Below are 20778 nucleotides of genomic sequence, written 5' to 3'. Positions count from 1 at the left end.
ACACACACACACACACACTTTTCAGTGATTTTGCCGTGGTTTTTCACCCTAGGGGTGGGCGCACTCACAGATACCCTGGATTAGCGGGTCTAACTGGGTTAATAAAAAAAAAAAAAAAAAAAAAAAAAACACACAAAACAATTCTGGACCGGAATTGATCCAGGGTATATTGACCAGACGCCGGTCCCCATACAAGTTTTTTGGGACCAGAATCTGTCACTTAAAAATGGTGGTGGTAAGGATAAAGGGATTGGAGCTAGCGCGTTATTTACTGAGGCTCCGGTGCGGCTATAACTGCTCCCGCGACCTCTCATTCTACTTTCGGGGCCGCTGATTAGCCTCATGGATATTCACTGCTTTCCCCGCCCACCAGCATCTTGATTGGTTGCAGTCAGACACGCCCCCTCCGTGAGTGGCAGTGTGTCTGACGGCTTCCAATCACAGAAGCTATGTGCATCTAATTGGGGTATAAAAATAAATAAATTAAAAAAAAAAAAAAAGGGAGTAGGCCCCCCCCATAGTATGATACCCAGCAAAGAAAGCATATGGCTGCAGCCCCCAGCTGTGCGCCAATTTTGACTGTATAAGAAAATAAGAGGAACCGCATGCAGCTTTTTTTTATTAGTTACATAACTTAAAAAAACCACAATGCCGTCGCCCCCCCCCCTTCCCAATTTTGATACCCAGCCGAAAGTTTGCAGCACTTACACAAACTATATTACTGAAAATACACAACGTGAAATACTCTCCAATATTTCATTGCGGGAACTTAAGTAGCCTGCCAAGTCAAAGCACCTGCAGATATGGAACTAATCTGCTGATTAATAGTGTTCTTAAACTGCCTGGCCACCGCACCGAGGAGGAGGAAATTTAATTTATACCACCTAACATCCTCCTGCTTTCAGTCAGAGGCATGTACGGTGCAGCTTCAGTCACCGTTCAGTACATAGCGAGCAGCGGCAGTTACTCACGCCCTGGCGATGACTGACAGCCGGCTCAGCAATGCCTCAATACAAAACCGGCTGTCAGTCACTGCCAGGCTGAGGTTAACGACCGCCGCTCACTATCTACATAACAGTGCCTGAAATCGCTCCTCTATGACTGAAAACCAGAGGCTGCAGGTAGCTGAGTTTTCAGTGCAGCTTAAAACACTATTAACCTGCAGGTTAAACTCATATCTGCAGGTTAATAGTGTTTGGAGACAAACAGCTTTCCTTTAATCTCCTGGCACATACCTAAGTGTGACCAGAGACTGTAGATCTTTGTAATGCAAAAATAATAATCTATACCTTTGTAAGAGTGTGAGCCCTGGGGTACAACTATATAGTCTTCCCAGCTCTTCCTACCCGCCCCATTCTTCCAGATTGCCTGCGCCTGGTGAGCGACACACGGAAATGGCTCTGACTCACGATACCCCCAGGAGACGTCATCTGGGGCCTTTCAATAGCAGGTAGCGTGTACGGAGGAGTCTGATAAGTCTATGAATAATAAGGAAGTGCCAGCTTGTGCAAACATCACAGATAACGTCCATAAAGGCGGCACTCACATGTCATATTGATTATATCTTACAAGTGTTCCCCAGCATTATAAATACACAAGGCATGAATGGCCCAACTAGCCAGTATGTAATGAGGAGATTGTGTGTAGTCTGTCAAACTCTTAGAGATATTTTTATTACACACACACACACACACACACACATACATATACACACACACATAGTACAGACCAAAAGTTTGGACACACCTTCTCATTCAAAGAGTTTTCTTTATTTTCATGACTGAAAATTGTAGATTCACATTGAAGGCATCAAAACCATGAATTACCACATGTGGAATGTAATACTTAAAAAAAGTGTGAAACAACTGAAAATATGTCTTATATTCTTGGTTCTTCAAAGTAGCCACCTTTTGCTTTGCACACTCTTGGCATTCTCTTGGTGAGCTTCAAGAGGTAGTCACCGGAAATGGTTTTCACTTCACAGGTGTGCCCAGTCTGGTTTAATAAGTGGGATTTCTTGCCTTATAAATGGGGTTGGGACCATCAGTTGTGTTGTGCAGAAGTCTGGTGGATACACAGCTTATAGTCCTACTGAACAGACTGTTATCATTACTTTAAGAATTGGAGGTCAGTCAGTCCGAAAAATTGGGAAAACTCTGAAAGTGTCTCCAAAAATCATCAAACACTACAAAGAAACTGGCTCACATGAGGACCGCCCCAGGAAACCAAGAGTCACCTCTGCTGTGGAGGATAAGTTTATCCGAGTCACCAGCCTCAGAAATCGCAGGTTAACAGCAGCTCAGATTAGAGACCAGGTCAATGCCACAATGCCACACAGAGTTCTAGCAGCAGACACATCTCTAGAACAACTGTTACCTTTGTGCAGCAGGCATTCATGGTAAAATAGCTGCTAGGAAAGCACTGTTAAGGACAGGCAACAAGCAGAAGAGACTTGTTTGGGCTAAAGAACACAAAGAATGGACATTAGACCAGTGGAAATCTGTGCTTTGGTCTGATGAATCCAAATTTGAGATCTTTGGATCCAACAACCGTGTCTTTTTAGAAAAAGGTGAACGGTTGGACTCTACATACCTGGTTCCCACCGTGAAGGATGGAGTCGGTGTGATGGTGTGGGGGTGCTTTGCTGGTGACACTGTTGGGGATTTATTCAAAATTTAAGGCATACTGAACCAGCATGGCTACCACAGCATATTGCAGCGGCGTGCTATTCTATCCGGTTTGTGTTTAGTTAGACCATCATTTATTTTTCAACAAGACAATGACCCCAAACACACCTCCAGACTGTGTAAGGGCTATTTGACTAAGAAGGAGAGTGATGGGGTGCTAGGCCAGATGACCTGGCCTCCACAGTCACCAGACCTGAACCCAATCGAGATGGTTTGGGGTGAGCTGGACCGCAGAGTGAAGGCAAAAGGGCCAACAAGTGCTAAGCATTCCTGGGAACTCCTTCATGACTGTTGGAAGACCATTTCCGGTGACTTCCTCTTGAAGCTCAAGAGAATGCCAAGAGTGTGCAAAGCAGTAATCAAAGCAAAAGGTGGCTACTTTGAAGAGCCTAGAATACAAGACATATTTTCAGTTGTTTCACACTTTAAGTATTTCATTCCACATGTTTTAATTCATAGTTTTGATGCCTTCAATGTGATTCTACAATTTTCAGTCATGAAAATAAAGAAAAGTCTTTGAATGAGAAAGTGTGTCCAAACTTTTGGTGTGTATTGAATATTTAAAAAAAAAAAAAAAAAAATATACATAAAGGCGGGGGAGGGGGGGGGGAGAGAAGGGCATTCCCAAGGATCAGCTTCCGAATTCTTCTGAAGTGGTCATTGCAGGGGAAATGTCTGTCTGTTTGCAACTTTCCCAGGAAAAACACTACTACTGTACAAGAGTATTAGATGCCAGTTATCTGAAGGGTAAGATTTCTTCCTGTGGACAGTGACATGCCAGTATGAGGAGACTTAAAGGGGTTGTCCACCGCTTTTAAATTGATGGCCTATCCTTAGGATAGGTCATCAATGTCTGATTGGCCAGGGTCAGACATCCCGCAACAGCGGCGATCAGCGATTCTCTGTGCTGGCAGAAATGCTCCGTCTTACGATAGCCAAGACCGGGTGCTGTACATCTGCCTTCCATTCAAATCAATAGGAGTCGGAAGTGCGGTACCCGGCTCCGGCTGTTATTAGTTGGCAGGGCAGCTCCGGATGTATTTCCGGTTGCCTGCTACTGTCACCGGCACTGAGAACAGCTGATCGGTGGGAGTGCTGGGTGTCACCCCAGAAATATCAGACATTAATGCCCTATACTAAGGATAAGCCATCAATATTAACGTAGTGGACAACCTCTTTAGGCGCCTTGCCTTGCTGCCTGGGAAATTAAATATGCAAATTGTCTCTTCAGAGAGGAAGAGGACGCTTCCTCTCTGAAGAGACAATTTGCATGTTAGATGCCGGTTATTCGTGTTTGGAGAGCAGCACAGACATACTGGCGTTTTAGGGTAAGTTCCCTCAAGGAATTATGGATGATGCGGATTGTCACTGAGCAATATACACAGTTTCAGCGACTTACTGATCCAGTGTAACCTGAGCTGCGGTGCACACTTCAGTTCCACAACATGTCAATTTCTCTTCAATTTCTCTCCCAAATGCACTGAGGATTATGTGCAGACTTTCCTCACAGACTTCCATTAGGCTATGTGTCCACGGTAGAATGTTGCTGCGGATTTTTCTGCATGAAAATCCGCGACTTTCCCGGCAAATCCGCACCTTTTCAAAGGTGCGGATTTGCCGCGGATTTTTTTTTTTCCCAATTCTATAGCCAAAATCCGGATCAAAATCTGCAACAATAATTGACATGTTGCAGATTTTTCCGGATCAAAATCCGCTGCAAATCCGGCGCGGAAAAATCCGCAGTATGGGCACAGCATTTCCAAAATGCCATAGAAATGGCTGGGAAGTGCCGCTGCTGCAGATTTTCGGAAAATCCGTGGCTTTTCCGCGAGAAATCCGCGGCAAAATTCGCCATTTTTCCGCAGCGTGGACACATGGCCTTAGATGTGGAAAATCCACAAGTAGAAAGAATGTACATGCGTTCTTAATACATTTCTGGTGCGGAAACGCACTAAAGACGAATGTAGTCATCAAATGACTATCAAAGTTTTGTCGAAGCAAAAATACAAGGAACTGTCAAAAACAAAAAGTAGCTTTATTTACAACATTACATACCAAAAAGTGAAGAAAAAAACAAAAAAGCAAAACAAAAAAAAAAAAAGTGTCAAAGGCGCAATAATTTGCAATACAGGGTAATATTGTGGTACCGGGTTAGTATTTCAATTGATTTTTCAGGCTATGTCCCAAGAATGACAAAAGTATTTTAGGAGTGATACCTTTATAGGCTAACCAGAAAAATTATATTACACCTGAAAGCTTGCTAATATAATTTTTCTGGTTAGCCTATAAAAAGGTATCACTCCTAAAATACTTTTTTCATTCTTGGGACATAGTATTTCAAAAGGCGCAATAAAAACATGTAAAAAAGCACAATGGAAATAAATGCAAGTGGCCCAAATGCAGGGGTGGGATTCAGCCGATTCTGTCCGGTTCGGGCGAATCGGTTGTTAAAATAACAGCCGGTTCGCTGAATTGGCGTCCGCGACCTGGTTCCCTGTAGTCATTTGTATCGGCGTCTTTAAGACGCCAATACAAATGAATCCCTGTACCTCCATGCACACCGCACCTCTGGGTTCAGTGGAGCCAGTTTGCTCTCTGACCCGGCGTCCGGATTGACGCTGCGGAGGTCACAGCAGCGTGGGGAGGTAATGTCAGCATCAGTATGCAGAGTGCCGTGGAGGATGACTGAGAGGCCGCCGGCACTTGGTGCAGGTAAGAGCTCTGTGAGCCGAAGATGCGACTCTGCACGGGAGTGGAGCCCGGATGGGATCTGCATGGGATGGGATCTGCATGGGATGGGATCTGCATGGGATGGGATCTGCATGGGATGGGTTGTCCATTCCAATTTGAGCAGGGTTCCTTTAGTAATAATTTTCAAACATTGTAGAAAATCTGTCATACAATATGCCAAGTAAATAAGTAACCGACACTGACTGAAACACCTGGTACTTGATAGGAAAGTGAAGGTACAGGAAGAGTAAGAAGGGGAAAGTTTTTATTATTAATTACTTTTATTTTGCGGTTGAGGAAAGTGCGCAAAAATGGGTGTGGCTAACAAAATGGGTGTGGTTACAGAATGGGGCATGGTTTCAAATGGGTGGTTTTTACAGAGAACCGGTTAAAAATTTGAATCCCACCCCTGCCCAAATATATAATACTACTGTCATTGTTCCATGTGACTGTACGATTACTTATGGTATATAACATTGCATGTTTATCTTTTGTGGTTTAGGGTGTTTGTTTTTTTACTTTTATATACAGGTTTTAACTTTATATAACAAGTATTAAAAGGTTAAAGTTTAATCCTTGCATTGGTGCTTTTTCTACAATTTACATAATAGGTGTAGAAAATCTGCAACATTAAAAAAAAAACAAAAAAAAAAAAAACCTCACTAAAATACGCATCGTGGGAATGTAGCCAAAGTGTCCCCAAAGCCCAAAGCCTGGAGAATTTAGAATGTTCTCTGTTCCTCACAGGTGACTTATGACTGCAACATTTTTAATGAAACTTAAAATTATATTTTTTCAGCAAAAATACATAAACGTAAAAGGGGTGGTTCACTATTTAGGAGTACTGGCCACATTGATATAAAGTCCATAAACAAGGCTTATCTCAAATACCTTGTGTTGTCAATAGTGCCTCTAAGCGGTGATATTGCGGACCGCTCATCCCCATTGTGTGACCCCCTGGGCTCTGTGACCTCTCAGATCCGGTGAGGTCACGTCAACTAAGGTCGGCCCTAGTCTCCCTGCATGATTGGGCTGTGGGCGGAGTGTCACCGCTCGTCACAGCGCAGCAGGTCACACTCTCTCCTTCACTGTAGAGCACCGCAACAAGCAGAAGCGATGCCGGGCTGTGATGTGTGGGGAAACTCTGCCCACAGCTCAGTCACTTAGGAAGACTGGGGCTAACCTCAGTTGACATAACACCACCGGATATGAAAGGTCATGGAGCCCAGGGGTCACTCAATGGGGATGATCTCAGGTATTTCATAGAAGCCTTGTTTCTTTACATTATATTGATGTGGCCAGTAAGTAATGAACTACCCCTTTAAAGGCATTGTCCAGTCTTGAACTAAAAGTCTGCAGCCCCTCTGTGTCACTCTGCGACTGCAGACTTGGAAATCCTCTCAATGCGCGCTCTGTGCACTGTGAGGATGCTCCAGTCTGGGAAAGTGCAGTCACATGGCCACAAGTTTGCGATATGTACAATTCCGGACACATTCCGACTAGACTCTTTACGACCTAGCTCAATACTAGTGTGGAGCAAATCTGCACTCATCTAGTCAGAACGTGGCTGTTCGTTCGCATATCACATACTTGCGGTCATGTGACCGGACGTTCCCAGATCAGAGAATCCTCACAGTGCGCGCATTGCAAGGGAACCTGTCAGGTCCCTTAAGCCCAGTGCCTACACTGTAGTTTTGATGCGTATTTTCAGAAATCTGCAGCAAAATCTGTGTCCATTGTGAAGCCAGCAAAGTCTATGACAATTCAGAAGTGCTGTGTCCACGTTGCTTATTTTTCCCTTGCGTATTTGGTGCAGAAAAAAAAGAAATCTGCACCAAATACGCAAGGGAAAAATACGCAACGTGGGCACAGCACTTCTGAATTCTCATAGACTTTGCTGGATTCACAATGGACATGCAGATTTCTGAAAATCTGCGTCAAAATCCGCAGCGTTGGCTCAGGGCCTTATGCGTTTAAACCTACAAGCAGTGTGATGTGTGGCCTAGTAACCCCTTCCTAACCACCCCTGTTTTGTAATATTGTGTAATATGAACGTATAAAAAGACGTTTTATTAATTACATGCTCCCTATGTAAATGATCAGAGGGTCTAGTCCCCCGAGCGTCGCATCGCCCCGTGGGCGTTAGCATGCTTTCTGTGTTATAACGCCCCTGTGGGTGTCATACCATGGATGTACATGAGCGACGTCACTGTCCGCTCCTGGAGATCCCGCGCATGCGCGCTTGCCATTCCCGCAGCCATCGAAAAACGGAAGAAACGTTTGAAAAAAAATTGATGCAACTAATCCGTTGCATCAGTTTTTCCAACGGAGTGTGACTGAAGGCAAAAAACTGATGTGTGAAAGGGGCCTTACAAATACTGAGGTAAAACACCCTCACCAAATACACAAGGCCTAATAGATCACTCAGTGCAGATAGGATGCCACAGTTGTAAGCACAGGGTAATGTGCTGCCGAGAGCGATGATCGAACAAAATGCTAGCTCATTGAGCGATCACCAGTGGCCTGTTTACACTGAAGGATTATAGAGAATCGAGCGTCTTTAAGAGCATGTCACGATTAGCTCAGTGTCAATGCAGCTTTAGGCGTCCTTCACACGTCCTGTGTTTACAGTTTCCATGGAATCCATTTTTTTTTTTCATGGATACTACACAACCATTATAACCTAAGGTAGTGCTCTGCTCACATGTCTGGCAGCACAAATGATGAAGACCACTACAAGTCTATGGGTCCATGAAAAACACATACAGCTCACAGAAGGCATCGGTGTACTGTACGTGTTTAACACTGAAAGTATAGGAGACTCTTTGTGATAGCTACATTTCTTTATCCATACTAGAAAACATGGATGACGCCAATATGACTAATTGATTCACACTGATTGACAACACTGACACCGGTTTATCATGCATGTGTTTTATACACACCTGTGAGTGAGCCCTTAAGAAAAGCATAGCCCTCAGGCATATAAAGCAGTAAGTATGGTTAAGTAACTAAAATCATGTTCCCTGTAAGTTACATTTTGATGACTGTGCCTTAAAGGTTTTTTTCCAGAAATCACTTATTTTTTTTAAAGAAGTTATCCACTACTCCGACAATCCCTTCTCAATCTGTATGTTCCCCCTTCTCACCTCTGGTACCAGTTCTCCTGGGATTGCGTCACAGTATGACATCACGCCATCCCTGTGGCTAATCAGCGGCCACTGCACTCTCCCGACCTTTGAACATATCGCATACAGCCGAAGTGTGGAGAGCTACGGTAACTTCCTTTTGATGTAAGAAATTTGTCCGAAAGTGCGGAGAGTGCAGTGACCACTGATTAGCCACAGGGATCATGTGATTACTGTGACAAAATCCCAGGAGAAACAGTGTTCGCACCAGAACTGAGGAGTTGTATTTTAAAAGGGGGAACCTACAGATTGAGAAAAGATTGTCCAAATAGTGGACAAATCCTTTAAGAGAAAAAATAAATAGTGATTTCTGGAAAAAACACTGCACAACGACAAGGATGGCACAACCATGCACACTGCTCAGTAAGAGGAGGATTCCCACTATAGAATAGCCAGCACCTACTGAGCATGTGCAACTTATCACAGCAGAACTACAGGATGCATGCATGGGCAACCAGGTAAGCAAAAGCCCCCAACATGCAGATTTATAGTCTATGGGGAAATTGTGAGGAATCGTGATCATCAGCCAAACAGCTATAGGGCAAGCATTCATCTAATCAGTATTGTGAGATTACAATGGGCCACACAGCAGCTTGTATGGAGGCGGCTATTCTACCTCCTCCCCAGATACATGTATGCTCAGCTTGGTTGAATGTACATGTGTTAGAGGGGAAAAGTCACTGCACCTGACAGTAGCTTATCCTCTGAGGGAAATCCAACCCTGCCTTCACCCTCAACACCTGCCATTGGATGGGGGGGGGGGCAAAGAGTCGGGACACCCCCAAACACAGATGACATCAAATCCCACTTACCACAGCAGGTTTCCTAAGGTGTATGTTCACTTTCAGATACTGATGGCCCATCCTTAGCATACGTTATAAAGGGTAAATGCAGGGGTCCCGACAGGCATCAGCGATCAGAGCAGATGGGCTGAGGCAGTGGTATGAATTTTGGATAAATCATGTAATAATAATCATCTGGAGTCCCCATAATCAGGACAGCCCATCAATGTCTTAGCCCAGAAATCCCTGTTAAGTCGCTGACAATAAGGTAAAGTGATGTATTGTCTGCATCGCTCCCCTCACAACCAGGAAAGTGCTCACTATGCAGTATGGCAGACAGAAAATACCTATAATAAACTATGTATAAAATACGCAGGCCCCTGGGCAGAGGCTGAGACCCCCTAAGTTCTGCCTTTAGGTTCCTAACATCTCACAAGTTCTCTCTTGTATCACGCGTGATCAGCGTCCGGGTCTATTATTTGTTACACAACCTGGTGAATGACTATATTGTTCAGATCGTCCTGCCACCGCTGCACTTCTGTAAGGAAATCACAACATCTTAAGCTTTGGACGGTGATGATGGTTGTGAGGCTTAACGCCCCAGGCCTGGAATCCAGGCTGCATTCTGTCACCTGCCAGGCACACGGCCTGTGCGAGACTTGCGGCCTCATTCTCCAAGACGGAGCCGAGCTGCTGTGTATACAGGGTATATACTGCCCCATCCCACAGATACAGGCTCTTCAGCCGCACACAAGGCCTGATCTGCCAGAGATGAAAGACAGAAATAGAGCAGCCGCCCACTCATCTGCTGGAGCCCGCTCAGTGCATGAACCGAGCCTGTGTACACCCGCTGCTGCCCACTCCGGCTGTCACATCCACTCACACTCAACAAGTGGCTGACTGACCATCATGTCCGGTTATGTGAACTACATCCCAGGATGTAGCCAGATTACAACTCACTCATGAAACTACTACACCCAACATGTCTAACACTATAGAGTGCACGTCTGTGTGTACCTGTGTGTATATGTATGTGCATCCATGTGTGTCTGCACAGATGCGTAGGGGAGCAATTAAATTTAGTGTGTGAACAGAGTATATAGATTGTGTGTGCACAGCATATGAGAGAGATTATATTAATATCTATAATATATATATATATATATATATATATATATATATATATATATATATATATATGTATGTATGTATGTATATACGTGCACACACACACACACAGTAAAGAACTTTGAATGCGGGAGCAGGAAAATATAAATGTTTGGTCAGGAATGCATGTGTACAATACAGGTGTGTGCGGTATGTATAGTATATACAGAACCTGTGCATAATAATTGTACCCACTGTAGAGCATTAGAGTTAAGATATGTTATATAGGTGTGAGACTGAAATATACCATAGTGTGTGGTGTACATAGTTGTGTGTGTAGGACTTCAGTGTTTAAAGGGAACCTGTCACCAGATTTGGGGCCTATAAGCTGCAGCCACCACCAGTGGGCTCTTATATACAGTATTCTAGCATGCTGTATATAAGAGCCCAGGCCCCTGTGTAGAACGAAAAAAATCCCTTTATAAATACTCACCTAAACGGTTGGTGCGGTGCAGACCGGTTTGATGGGTGTCTCCGTTCTCTGGGTCCGGCGCCTCCTCTTTTGGCCATCTTTGTCCTCTTTCTTCTGAAGTCTGTGTGCATGACGCGCATCCTATGTCATGCACACAAGCCGACACTGGGGTCCTGCGCAGGTTAACTTTGATCTGCCCTGAGCAGGGCAGATAAAAGTATTGTAGTGCGCATGCGCAGGACTTCAATGCCGGCCTGTGTAAATGACGTAGGACACGTCATACACCCAGGCTTCAAGACAAAGATGGCCGAAAGAGGAGGACCCGAAGACACCCATCCGACCAGTCTACAACGCACCGTCCCTTAGGTGAGTATTATAAAGTGTTTTTTACGTTCTACATAGCGGCCTGGGCTCTTATATAGAGCATATTAGAATGTTGTATATAAGAGCCCACTGGAGGTGGCCGCAGCTTATAGGCCCCAAATCTGGTGACAGGTTCCCTTTAATAGTGTCTACAGTGTAGAGAAGTTTGAGTGTGTATACATGAGTGTTGCACTGTACTGCACATAGGTAATGTGCACAATGTGTATAAATGTTGCAAAGTTTATCTTAATACAGAACTTTGCTACATCTGTATGTATAGAGCAGTTGTTGGCTGTATATACCGTAGGTGTGAGTATGCAGAGTATTGTACTGTACTGTGCACTGAAAATGTAGTGAACATGCAGCTAAAATGTTTATGCTGCAGAGAATTGTGTGTGTAGTAGAGAGGTGTGTAGGAGTGCGCTGTAGTGTATACAGAACATGCTTATATTCATTGTAGAGAGTTTTGGTTGTAACGTGTGTACATAAATATATAAAGGCACATGGTAAATTGTGTGTGTAGTATACTGTGATATATGTAACAATCTGTAGCAACCATTGTGCAGAGCTGTGACCAACCAGTGTGGTTCATACTTTCAATTTGGAAAAGAAGAAAAAAAAAAAAAAAAAAGCTGGGACTTGATTGGTCTACTGTAGTGTACAATATACTTTCCATCTGTGTGTAGTGTGGAATGTGACTATAGTGAGTTGGAATTTTTTGGGGAAAATTACTGCATTAAATTGTATTTTCAACAATAAAAAAAAAGTGTCTAGTGTAATAATAGAGCATAGTAGTGCAATGTATTGTGTCTACAGTGTGTATGATAGATGTGTCTGCATGTACATGTCTACTGTATGATAGTGACAGAGTTATGTGCCTGTTGTATGTGACTGTATATATCTGTAGGGTGTGTGTCTGCAGTGTTGTCTGTAGTGTGACTGTACTCATCTGTAGGGTTTTGTCTGTACCGTTGTCTGTATGGTATGAGTCTGTAGTGTTGTCTGTGGTGTGTGACTGTACTCCTCTGTAGTGTGAAGTGTTGTCTGTAGGGTGAGTGTGTGTGTGTGTACACTGTAGTCTGCCGGGTGTGTACTGTAGTCTGCCGGGTGTGTGTGTACTGTAGTCTGCCGGGTGTGTGTGTACTGTAGGGTGTGTGTACTGTTCACTGTAGAAAGTGTGTGTCTGTAGTGTGACTGTAGAAAGTGTGTGTCTGTAGTGTGACTGTAGAAAGTGTGTGTCTGTAGTGTGACTGTAGAAAGTGTGTGCTGTTGTCTTCTGTAGTGTGTCTGCAGTGTGACTGTAGGGAGTGTGTGTCCTGCAGTGTGACTGTAGGGAGTGTGTGTCCTGCAGTGTGTGTCCTGCAGTGTGTGTCCTGCAGTGTGTGTCCTGCAGTGTGTGTCCTGCAGTGTGTGTCCTGCAGTGTGACTGCAGGGAGTGTGTGTGTACTGTAGTGTGACTGCAGGGAGTGTGTGTGTACTGTAGTGTGACTGCAGGGAGTGTGTGTGTGTCTGCAGTGTGACTGCAGGGAGTGTGTGTGTGTCTGCAGTGTGACTGCAGGGAGTGTGTGTGTACTGTAGTGTGACTGCAGGGAGTGTGTGTGTACTGTAGTGTGACTGCAGGGAGTGTGTGTGTACTGTAGTGTGACTGCAGGGAGTGTGTGTGTACTGTAGTGTGACTGCAGGGAGTGTGTGTGTACTGTAGTGTGACTGCAGGGAGTGTGTGTGTACTGTAGTGTGACTGCAGGGAGTGTGTGTACTGTAGTGTGACTGCAGGGAGTGTGTGTGTGTACTGTAGTGTGACTGTAGGGAGTGTTTGTGTGTACTGTAGTGTGACTGCAGGGAGTGTGTGTGTGTACTGTAGTGTGACTGCAGGGAGTGTGTGTGTCTGTAGTGTGACTGCAGGGAGTGTGTGTCTGCAGTGTGACTATAGGGAGTGTGAGTGTGTGTAGTGTGACTGTAGGGAGTGTGTGTAGTGTGACTGTAGGGAGTGTGTGTAGTGTGACTGTAGGGAGTGTGTGTAGTGTGACTGTAGGGAGTGTGTGTAGTGTGACTGTAGGGAGTGTGTGTAGTGTGACTGTAGGGAGTGTGTGTAGTGTGACTGTAGGGAGTGTGTGTAGTGTGACTGTAGGGAGTGTGTGTAGTGTGACTGTAGGGAGTGTGTGTAGTGTGACTGTAGGGAGTGTGTGTAGTGTGACTGTAGGGAGTGTGTGTAGTGTGACTGTAGGGAGTGTGTGTGTCTGTAGTGTGTCTGTAGGGAGTGTGTGTAGTGTGACTGTAGGGAGTGTGTGTGTCTGTAGTGTGTCTGTAGGGAGTGTGTGTCTGTAGTGTGACTGTAGGGAGTGTGTGTGTCTGTAGTGTGACTGTAGGGAGTGTGTGTGTCTGTAGTGTGACTGTAGGGAGTGTGTGTGTCTGTAGTGTGACTGTAGGGAGTGTGTGTGTCTGTAGTGTGACTGTAGGGAGTGTGTGTGTCTGTAGTGTGACTGTAGGGAGTGTGACTGTAGGGAGTGTGTGTGTCTGTAGTGTGACTGTAGGGAGTGTGTGTGTCTGTAGTGTGACTGTAGGGAGTGTGACTGTAGGGAGTGTGTGTGTCTGTAGTGTGACTGTAGGGAGTGTGACTGTAGGGAGTGTGTGTGTCTGTAGTGTGACTGTAGGGAGTGTGACTGTAGGGAGTGTGTGTGTCTGTAGTGTGTCTGTAGGGAGTGTGTGTAGTGTGACTGTAGGGAGTGTGTGTGTCTGTAGTGTGTCTGTAGGGAGTGTGTGTAGTGTGACTGTAGGGAGTGTGTGTGTCTGTAGTGTGTCTGTAGGGAGTGTGTGTCTGTAGTGTGACTGTAGGGAGTGTGTGTGTCTGTAGTGTGACTGTAGGGAGTGTGTGTGTCTGTAGTGTGACTGTAGGGAGTGTGTGTGTCTGTAGTGTGACTGTAGGGAGTGTGTGTGTCTGTAGTGTGACTGTAGGGAGTGTGTGTGTCTGTAGTGTGACTGTAGGGAGTGTGACTGTAGGGAGTGTGTGTGTCTGTAGTGTGTCTGTAGGGAGTGTGTGTCTGTAGTGTGACTGTAGGGAGTGTGTGTGTCTGTAGTGTGACTGTAGGGAGTGTGTGTGTCTGTAGTGTGACTGTAGGGAGTGTGTGTGTCTGTAGTGTGACTGTAGGGAGTGTGTGTGTCTGTAGTGTGACTGTAGGGAGTGTGTGTGTCTGTAGTGTGACTGTAGGGAGTGTGACTGTAGGGAGTGTGTGTGTCTGTAGTGTGACTGTAGGGAGTGTGACTGTAGGGAGTGTGTGTGTCTGTAGTGTGACTGTAGGGAGTGTGTTGGTGCGGAGTTGGTAACTTACCTCTCAAAGCCATATCTGAGCAGCATGAAGAGCAGGGAGAGCGGGAGGGTGATGAGGAGCTGAGACGTGGACGCCGCGCCGGTCCCTTCGGTGTTCTCAAAGTCGTCCCAGGTGTAGTTGCAGGGCAGCCAGATCCGCTCCAACCAGAACCAGTCGCTCAGGGTCCGCAGCGCCATCCTGCAGGGAGAGGCGGCGGCACAGCGTTAGCGGAGCAGGGTTAGCGGCGGAGAGCTGGCGGCGGCGGCGGAGGAGGAGGAGGAGGAGGAGGGTTAGCGCCGGGGGCACAGCGTTAGCGGGGCACGGTCAGCGGCAGAGAGCCGGCGGTGCAGAGTGCGGCGCTGTACTTTTCCCCGTGTGCAGCTAGCAGGCGCGTCCTGTGACTGGCACACAGCGCTGCTGCGCGGAGGGGAAGTGATTCATTCTGCTGCTGCCGCCGCTGGGATGTGTTCTCGCTTTCCCCCTCTCTTCACTTCTCAGCTTTTTTTTTTTTTTTTTTTTTTTTTTTTTTTTGTACTTTTGCAGCTTTATATGCTGAAAGGGGCCTGTCCCAGGGAAGAGGATGCAGAGGGCATGTGCTGGGCTGCACTGCCACATCCTGCCAGCCTCACTGCACAGCCACACAGGCGGCAGCCAACCTGTGGCTCTCCAGATGTAGAAAGAAGCCACAGGTCGCCACCACTGCTGTATACACTGGCTATGTGCTGTATCTGGGCACTCACAGCTAACAGGGCACATCTATAGGGTCCATATACCAACCACAGTGATTAGGATCTGTGCACACAGTGCGTTTCAAAACGCTGTGTTTTGAATGCATTTTTGACAGTGCGTTCCCACTCGGCTCTGCTACATCCCCATAGAGTCGAGTGGTAACATACTGTTTGTCTTGCTGGCTGCTAGACAGAGCCGCGCAATCAGAATGAACTTCACCCGACTTCATTGTCATCCCACGGCTCTGTGTGCCGCGGCCTGATTTGAAGGACTCACCGGTGACCTCAAATCTCCTGAGTGACTGAAGTGAGCCGCGGCCACTGCTGTAGTCTTCCACCTGGCCGCTAGTAATCTGAGTGACGTCATCGCTGACAGCGCGACTCACTTCAGTTGCTGCGTGGAACTGACAGCGGTGTGCTCTACGGCCGCTTCTGTCAGCTTCCAATGTACCAGAGCTGGATGCGTCATGGGACCTCGTGTGGATTACATCGGACCTGGAGGGCTGTTTGGGGATTTTAATAAAAAGGTGAAAGAGGGTGATTTTTTTTTTTGTCTTTTATTCCAAATAAAGGATTTTTTCGGGTGTGTGTTTATTTTCTTTAACTTACAGGTTAATCATGGGGGGTATTCTCGTAGACGCCTGCCATGATTAACCTAGGACTTAGTGGCAGCAATGGGCTACCATTAACTCCTTATTACCCCGATTGCCACCATACCAGGGCAATTCGGGATGAGCCGGGTAGAGTCCCGGGGCTGTCGCATCTAATAGATGCTGCAATTCCGGTCGGCTGTTAACATGGGGCTCCCCATCCTGAGAATATCAGCCTTCAGCCGTGTGGCTTTATCTTGGCTGGTATCAAAATTTGGGGGGACCGCACGCTGTTTTTTTAATTATTTATTTTACTGCACTACATAGACCTGCCCACCGGAGGTTGTGATTGGTTGCAGTGAGACAGTTGTCACTCAGCGTGGGGGCTCTTCTGAATGAAGTCATAGGCGCCGGTGGGTGGGGGAAGCAGGGAATACGAGATGGAATAATGAGCAGCCGGCATTTTCAAAAGCAGGAGAAGCCGCCAGAGCAGTGTGACAGCCGTGCAGCGCCGTGACGGTGATCGGTGAGTATGAAAGAGGGGTGAAGAGGGAGAGACAGAGAGATAGAAAGTCCTGCGTTCTGTTTGTCAAAAAAGCGATTTATGGAGTTGTTAGCAGCTACTGGACACTGTGTTCAGCCCTCACAAGGACTATTTATTAGTTGGATCTAAGAACGCTCTCCCGCACACAATACAGTCTATCACCACCGCCAGCTCCCTATGGCTGCGCGTTCACAAAATGGCCGCTGCCTTATATAGCCCCTATGACGCTGTGCGGCCAAGCCAATCACAGTAACACCACAACAAAGATGGCTGCGGCATTACTGTGAGGGCAAGCAACATCAGATGTGTTCATTGGCTGGAAAAAGGCGCCAGGAAGTCAGAAATGAAAATGAAAGTACCGGAGAGGATGTTGTTTTATCCGTCGGATACCGAATGCTGTGAATAGCCTGTTATCCCTCGGATACCGAATAGTGGCAAATACATTCGCTCATCCCTAGTCATTACGCATGTTATTTTGGATTTTCAAAGTAAGTACATCAGTCTCTTGGGTTTAAAAGATTTATTAATAATGCAAGCAGTTTGTATTGTGACATGTCTCTAGATTTATGCCTCCTTATATAAGGGAGACATTTTTATATTGTAGTTTTCATAAAATCACAGATTTATTAACTGGGTGTGAGCTGAGTCCTGGTTTAAGGGATCGGTTCCAGTTGTGTTTTGCACGGACGAGTGCAATCCGATAAAGCATCAGATTGCTCTCACTCTAGTGCAAAACTATGGGGCAGTGTCCACCTGCGATTGATTTCTTATTCCATATTGGCATGAGAAATGAATCGCAGCATGCTGATTGGCTGCGAGCCTCAGCTCACGCACCCCCATACAAAAGTCTATTAGACTAGTCTAATAGAGCCTAGTAGCCTCACAGGAGTTCTTCTGCTATATACTGTTAATATACTGCAGATATCTGGTTTCTTTGCTTCGCTGTAAAATATATGTGGGCACAAAAAAGGCCAAAATCATCCTGCGACCTAAACATGATGACTTCTAAATAAAAATAAGTCTTTATTTTTATATAGTGCTAACATATTTCACAGCGCTTTACATGCATCAGGAACACTGTCCCCATTGGGGCTCACAATCTACATTCCCTAGCTGTATGTCTCTTGAGTGTGGGACGAAACCCACGCAAACACATGGAGAACATACAAACTCCTGGCAGATGTTGTCCTTGGTGGGATTTGAACCTAGGACCCCAGGGCTGCAAGACTGCAATGCTAACCACTGAGCCACCATGCTGCCTCTGTGAAAGCTGGACTGTTCTAGTATAGTAGATGGTTAGAGGATTAGTTATATCACTGCAGTAGATCTATACATCGCCCAGATTGTCTTCCCATACAGTAACAAAACACAACTCTTAATATAAAGTTTTTTAATTATTCTGTCAAGATGTCACCGTGTAATGCAGTGCTTAATGCGTATGCTTTTAGAAAAGATTAGTAACAACCAATGTGGCTGCCATGTCCGCTGCCACACAGGTTGTCACTCAGCATTATAAGATTTGTGAATGGTAAATATGCTTCATTAAACAGGATTACGCTGCAGATTTGTTAGCCATAATCTGGGAAAGCTGGGTGACAATGAATGTAGTGCTTGTATCTTGTCACTCAACTTTCCCAGGAATAGTTAAACCTCAGTAGTGCATCTTCTGCGGCTACTGACTACACAAAATGTCAGACAATCATCAGCTTTGCTAACTAAAAAGTTGCTGGAGAAGGCGTTTGGGCCTGCTGGAGGCAAGTCAGCCATATCCCCACCCCTTCATAGTGTCACAGCAAGTGGGAAGTGCTCACAACAGTGCTAAAAAGCAAAGCAGCTGCCTGAGAGTACTGCTGACCCGGACGTACGAGAACAGGAGCACAATTAGGATCATCTTTTGGTGAAACAAATACAGTTCACTACAGATGTGACACACATAGATCACTACAGATGTGACACACATAGATCACTACAGATGTGACACACATAGATCACTACAGATGTGACACACATAGATCACTACAGATGTGACACACACAGATCACTACAGATGTGACACACAGCTCACTACAGATGTAACACACATAGATCACTACAGATGTGACACACACAGATCACTACAGATGTGACACACATAGATCACTACAGATGTGACACACAGCTCACTACAGATGTAACACACATAGATCACTACAGATGTGACACACACAGATCACTACAGATGTGATACACATAGATCACTACAGATGTAACACACAGCTCACTACAGATGTAACACACATAGATCACTACAGATGTGACACACACAGATCACTACAGATGTGACACACATAGATCACTACAGATGTGACACACATAGATCACTACAGATGTGACACACAGCTCACTACAGATGTAACACACATAGATCACTACAGATGTGACACACACAGATCACTACAGATGTGACACACATAGATCACTACAGATGTGACACACAGCTCACTACAGATGTAACACACATAGATCACTACAGATGTGACACACACAGATCACTACAGATGTGATACACATAGATCACTACAGATGTAACACACAGCTCACTACAGATGTAACACACATAGATCACTACAGATGTAACACACAGCTCACTACAGATGTGACACACACAGCTCACTACAGATGTGACAAACATAGATCACTACAGATGTGACACACATAGATCACTACAGATGTGACACACAGCTCACTACAGATGTGACACACATAGATCACTACAGATGTGACACACACACAGCTCACAACAGATGTGACACACACAGCTCACTACAGATGTAACACACAGCTCACTACAGATGTGACACACATAGATCACTACAGATGTGACACACAGCTCACTACAGATGTGACACACATAGATCACTACAGATGTGACACACACAGCTCACTACAGATGTGACACACATAGATCACTACAGATGTAACACACAGCTCACTACAGATGTGACACACATAGATCACTACAGATGTGACACACACACAGCTCACAACAGATGTGACACACACAGCTCACTACAGATGTAACACACAGCTCACTACAGATGTGACACACATAGATCACTACAGATGTGACACACAGCTCACTACAGATGTGACACACATAGATCACTACAGATGTGACACACACACAGCTCACTACAGATGTGACACACATAGATCACTACAGATGTGACACACACAGATCACTACAGATGTGACACACATAGATCACTACAGATGTGACACACATAGATCACTACAGATGTGACACACAGCTCACTACAGATGTGACACACACAGCTAACTACAGATGTGACACACATAGATCACTACAGATGTGACACACCTAGATCACTACAGATGTGACACACACAGCTCACTACAGATGTGACACACATAGATCACTACAGATGTGACACACACAGCTCACTACAGATGTAACACACATAGATCACTACAGATGTGACACACATAGCTCACTACAGATGTGACACTCAGCTCTACAGATGTGACACACACAGCTCACTACAGATGTGACACACACAGCTCACTACAGATGTGACACACTCAGCTCTACAGATGTGACACTCAGCTCACTACAGATGTAACACTCAGCTCTACAGATGTGACACACACAGCTCACTACAGATGTGACACACACAGCTCACTACAGATGTGACACACACAGCTCACTACAGATGTGACACACTCAGCTCTACAGATGTGACACTCAGCTCACTACAGATGTAACACTCAGCTCTACAGATGTGACACACACAGCTCACTACAGATGTGACACACACAGCTCACTACAGATGTGACACACACAGCTCACTACAGATGTGACACATAAAAATAGATTCACTGCACTCAATATGTAAATTTGCAAGAAGGTGAAAAATCATTTATTTTAAACAGGTGATCAAGCAACATCCGACGACGTTTCGACCCACCTGGGTGAATCTTGTGCCCAAATAGCAATAGCGCTGCTGCGCCTGCATAATATATCCCCAAGGCACTTTTCCTTATACTTCCATGCTTCAGTGCACATCATCCCTCACCCTTCAGTCACCTATTAAACAGCGACTTGACTAAGACCCAGGTGGGTCGAAACGTCGTCGGATGTTGCTTGATCACCTGTTTAAAATAAATGATTTTTCACCTTCTTGCAAATTTACATATTGAGTGCAGTGAATCTATTTTTATATGACTTTAGGGCATCGCCCTCTTTTCACGTGCACCGCCATCTTCTTTAAATTGAGTGCAG

At 45.4% G+C, this 20778-nt stretch overlaps 1 protein-coding gene across 1 annotated transcript in view; it reads right to left on the bottom strand.

Annotated features, from left to right (window-relative positions):
• The window catches only part of CERS3 (ceramide synthase 3), a 170325-nt gene that overhangs the window by 81830 nt on the left and 67717 nt on the right, over positions 1 to 20778 (bottom strand). The window contains exon 2 of the mRNA XM_075346001.1: positions 14656 to 14832. Coding sequence (XP_075202116.1) covers positions 14656 to 14831 — 176 coding nt within the window. The 5' untranslated portion in view covers position 14832. The remainder of the gene's footprint in view (positions 1 to 14655; positions 14833 to 20778) is intronic.

The sequence above is a fragment of the Anomaloglossus baeobatrachus genome, chromosome 4 (genome assembly GCF_048569485.1).
Source record: "Anomaloglossus baeobatrachus isolate aAnoBae1 chromosome 4, aAnoBae1.hap1, whole genome shotgun sequence".
Lineage (NCBI taxonomy): Eukaryota > Metazoa > Chordata > Amphibia > Anura > Aromobatidae > Anomaloglossus > Anomaloglossus baeobatrachus.
This window is presented reverse-complemented; position numbering and strand designations above follow the sequence as displayed.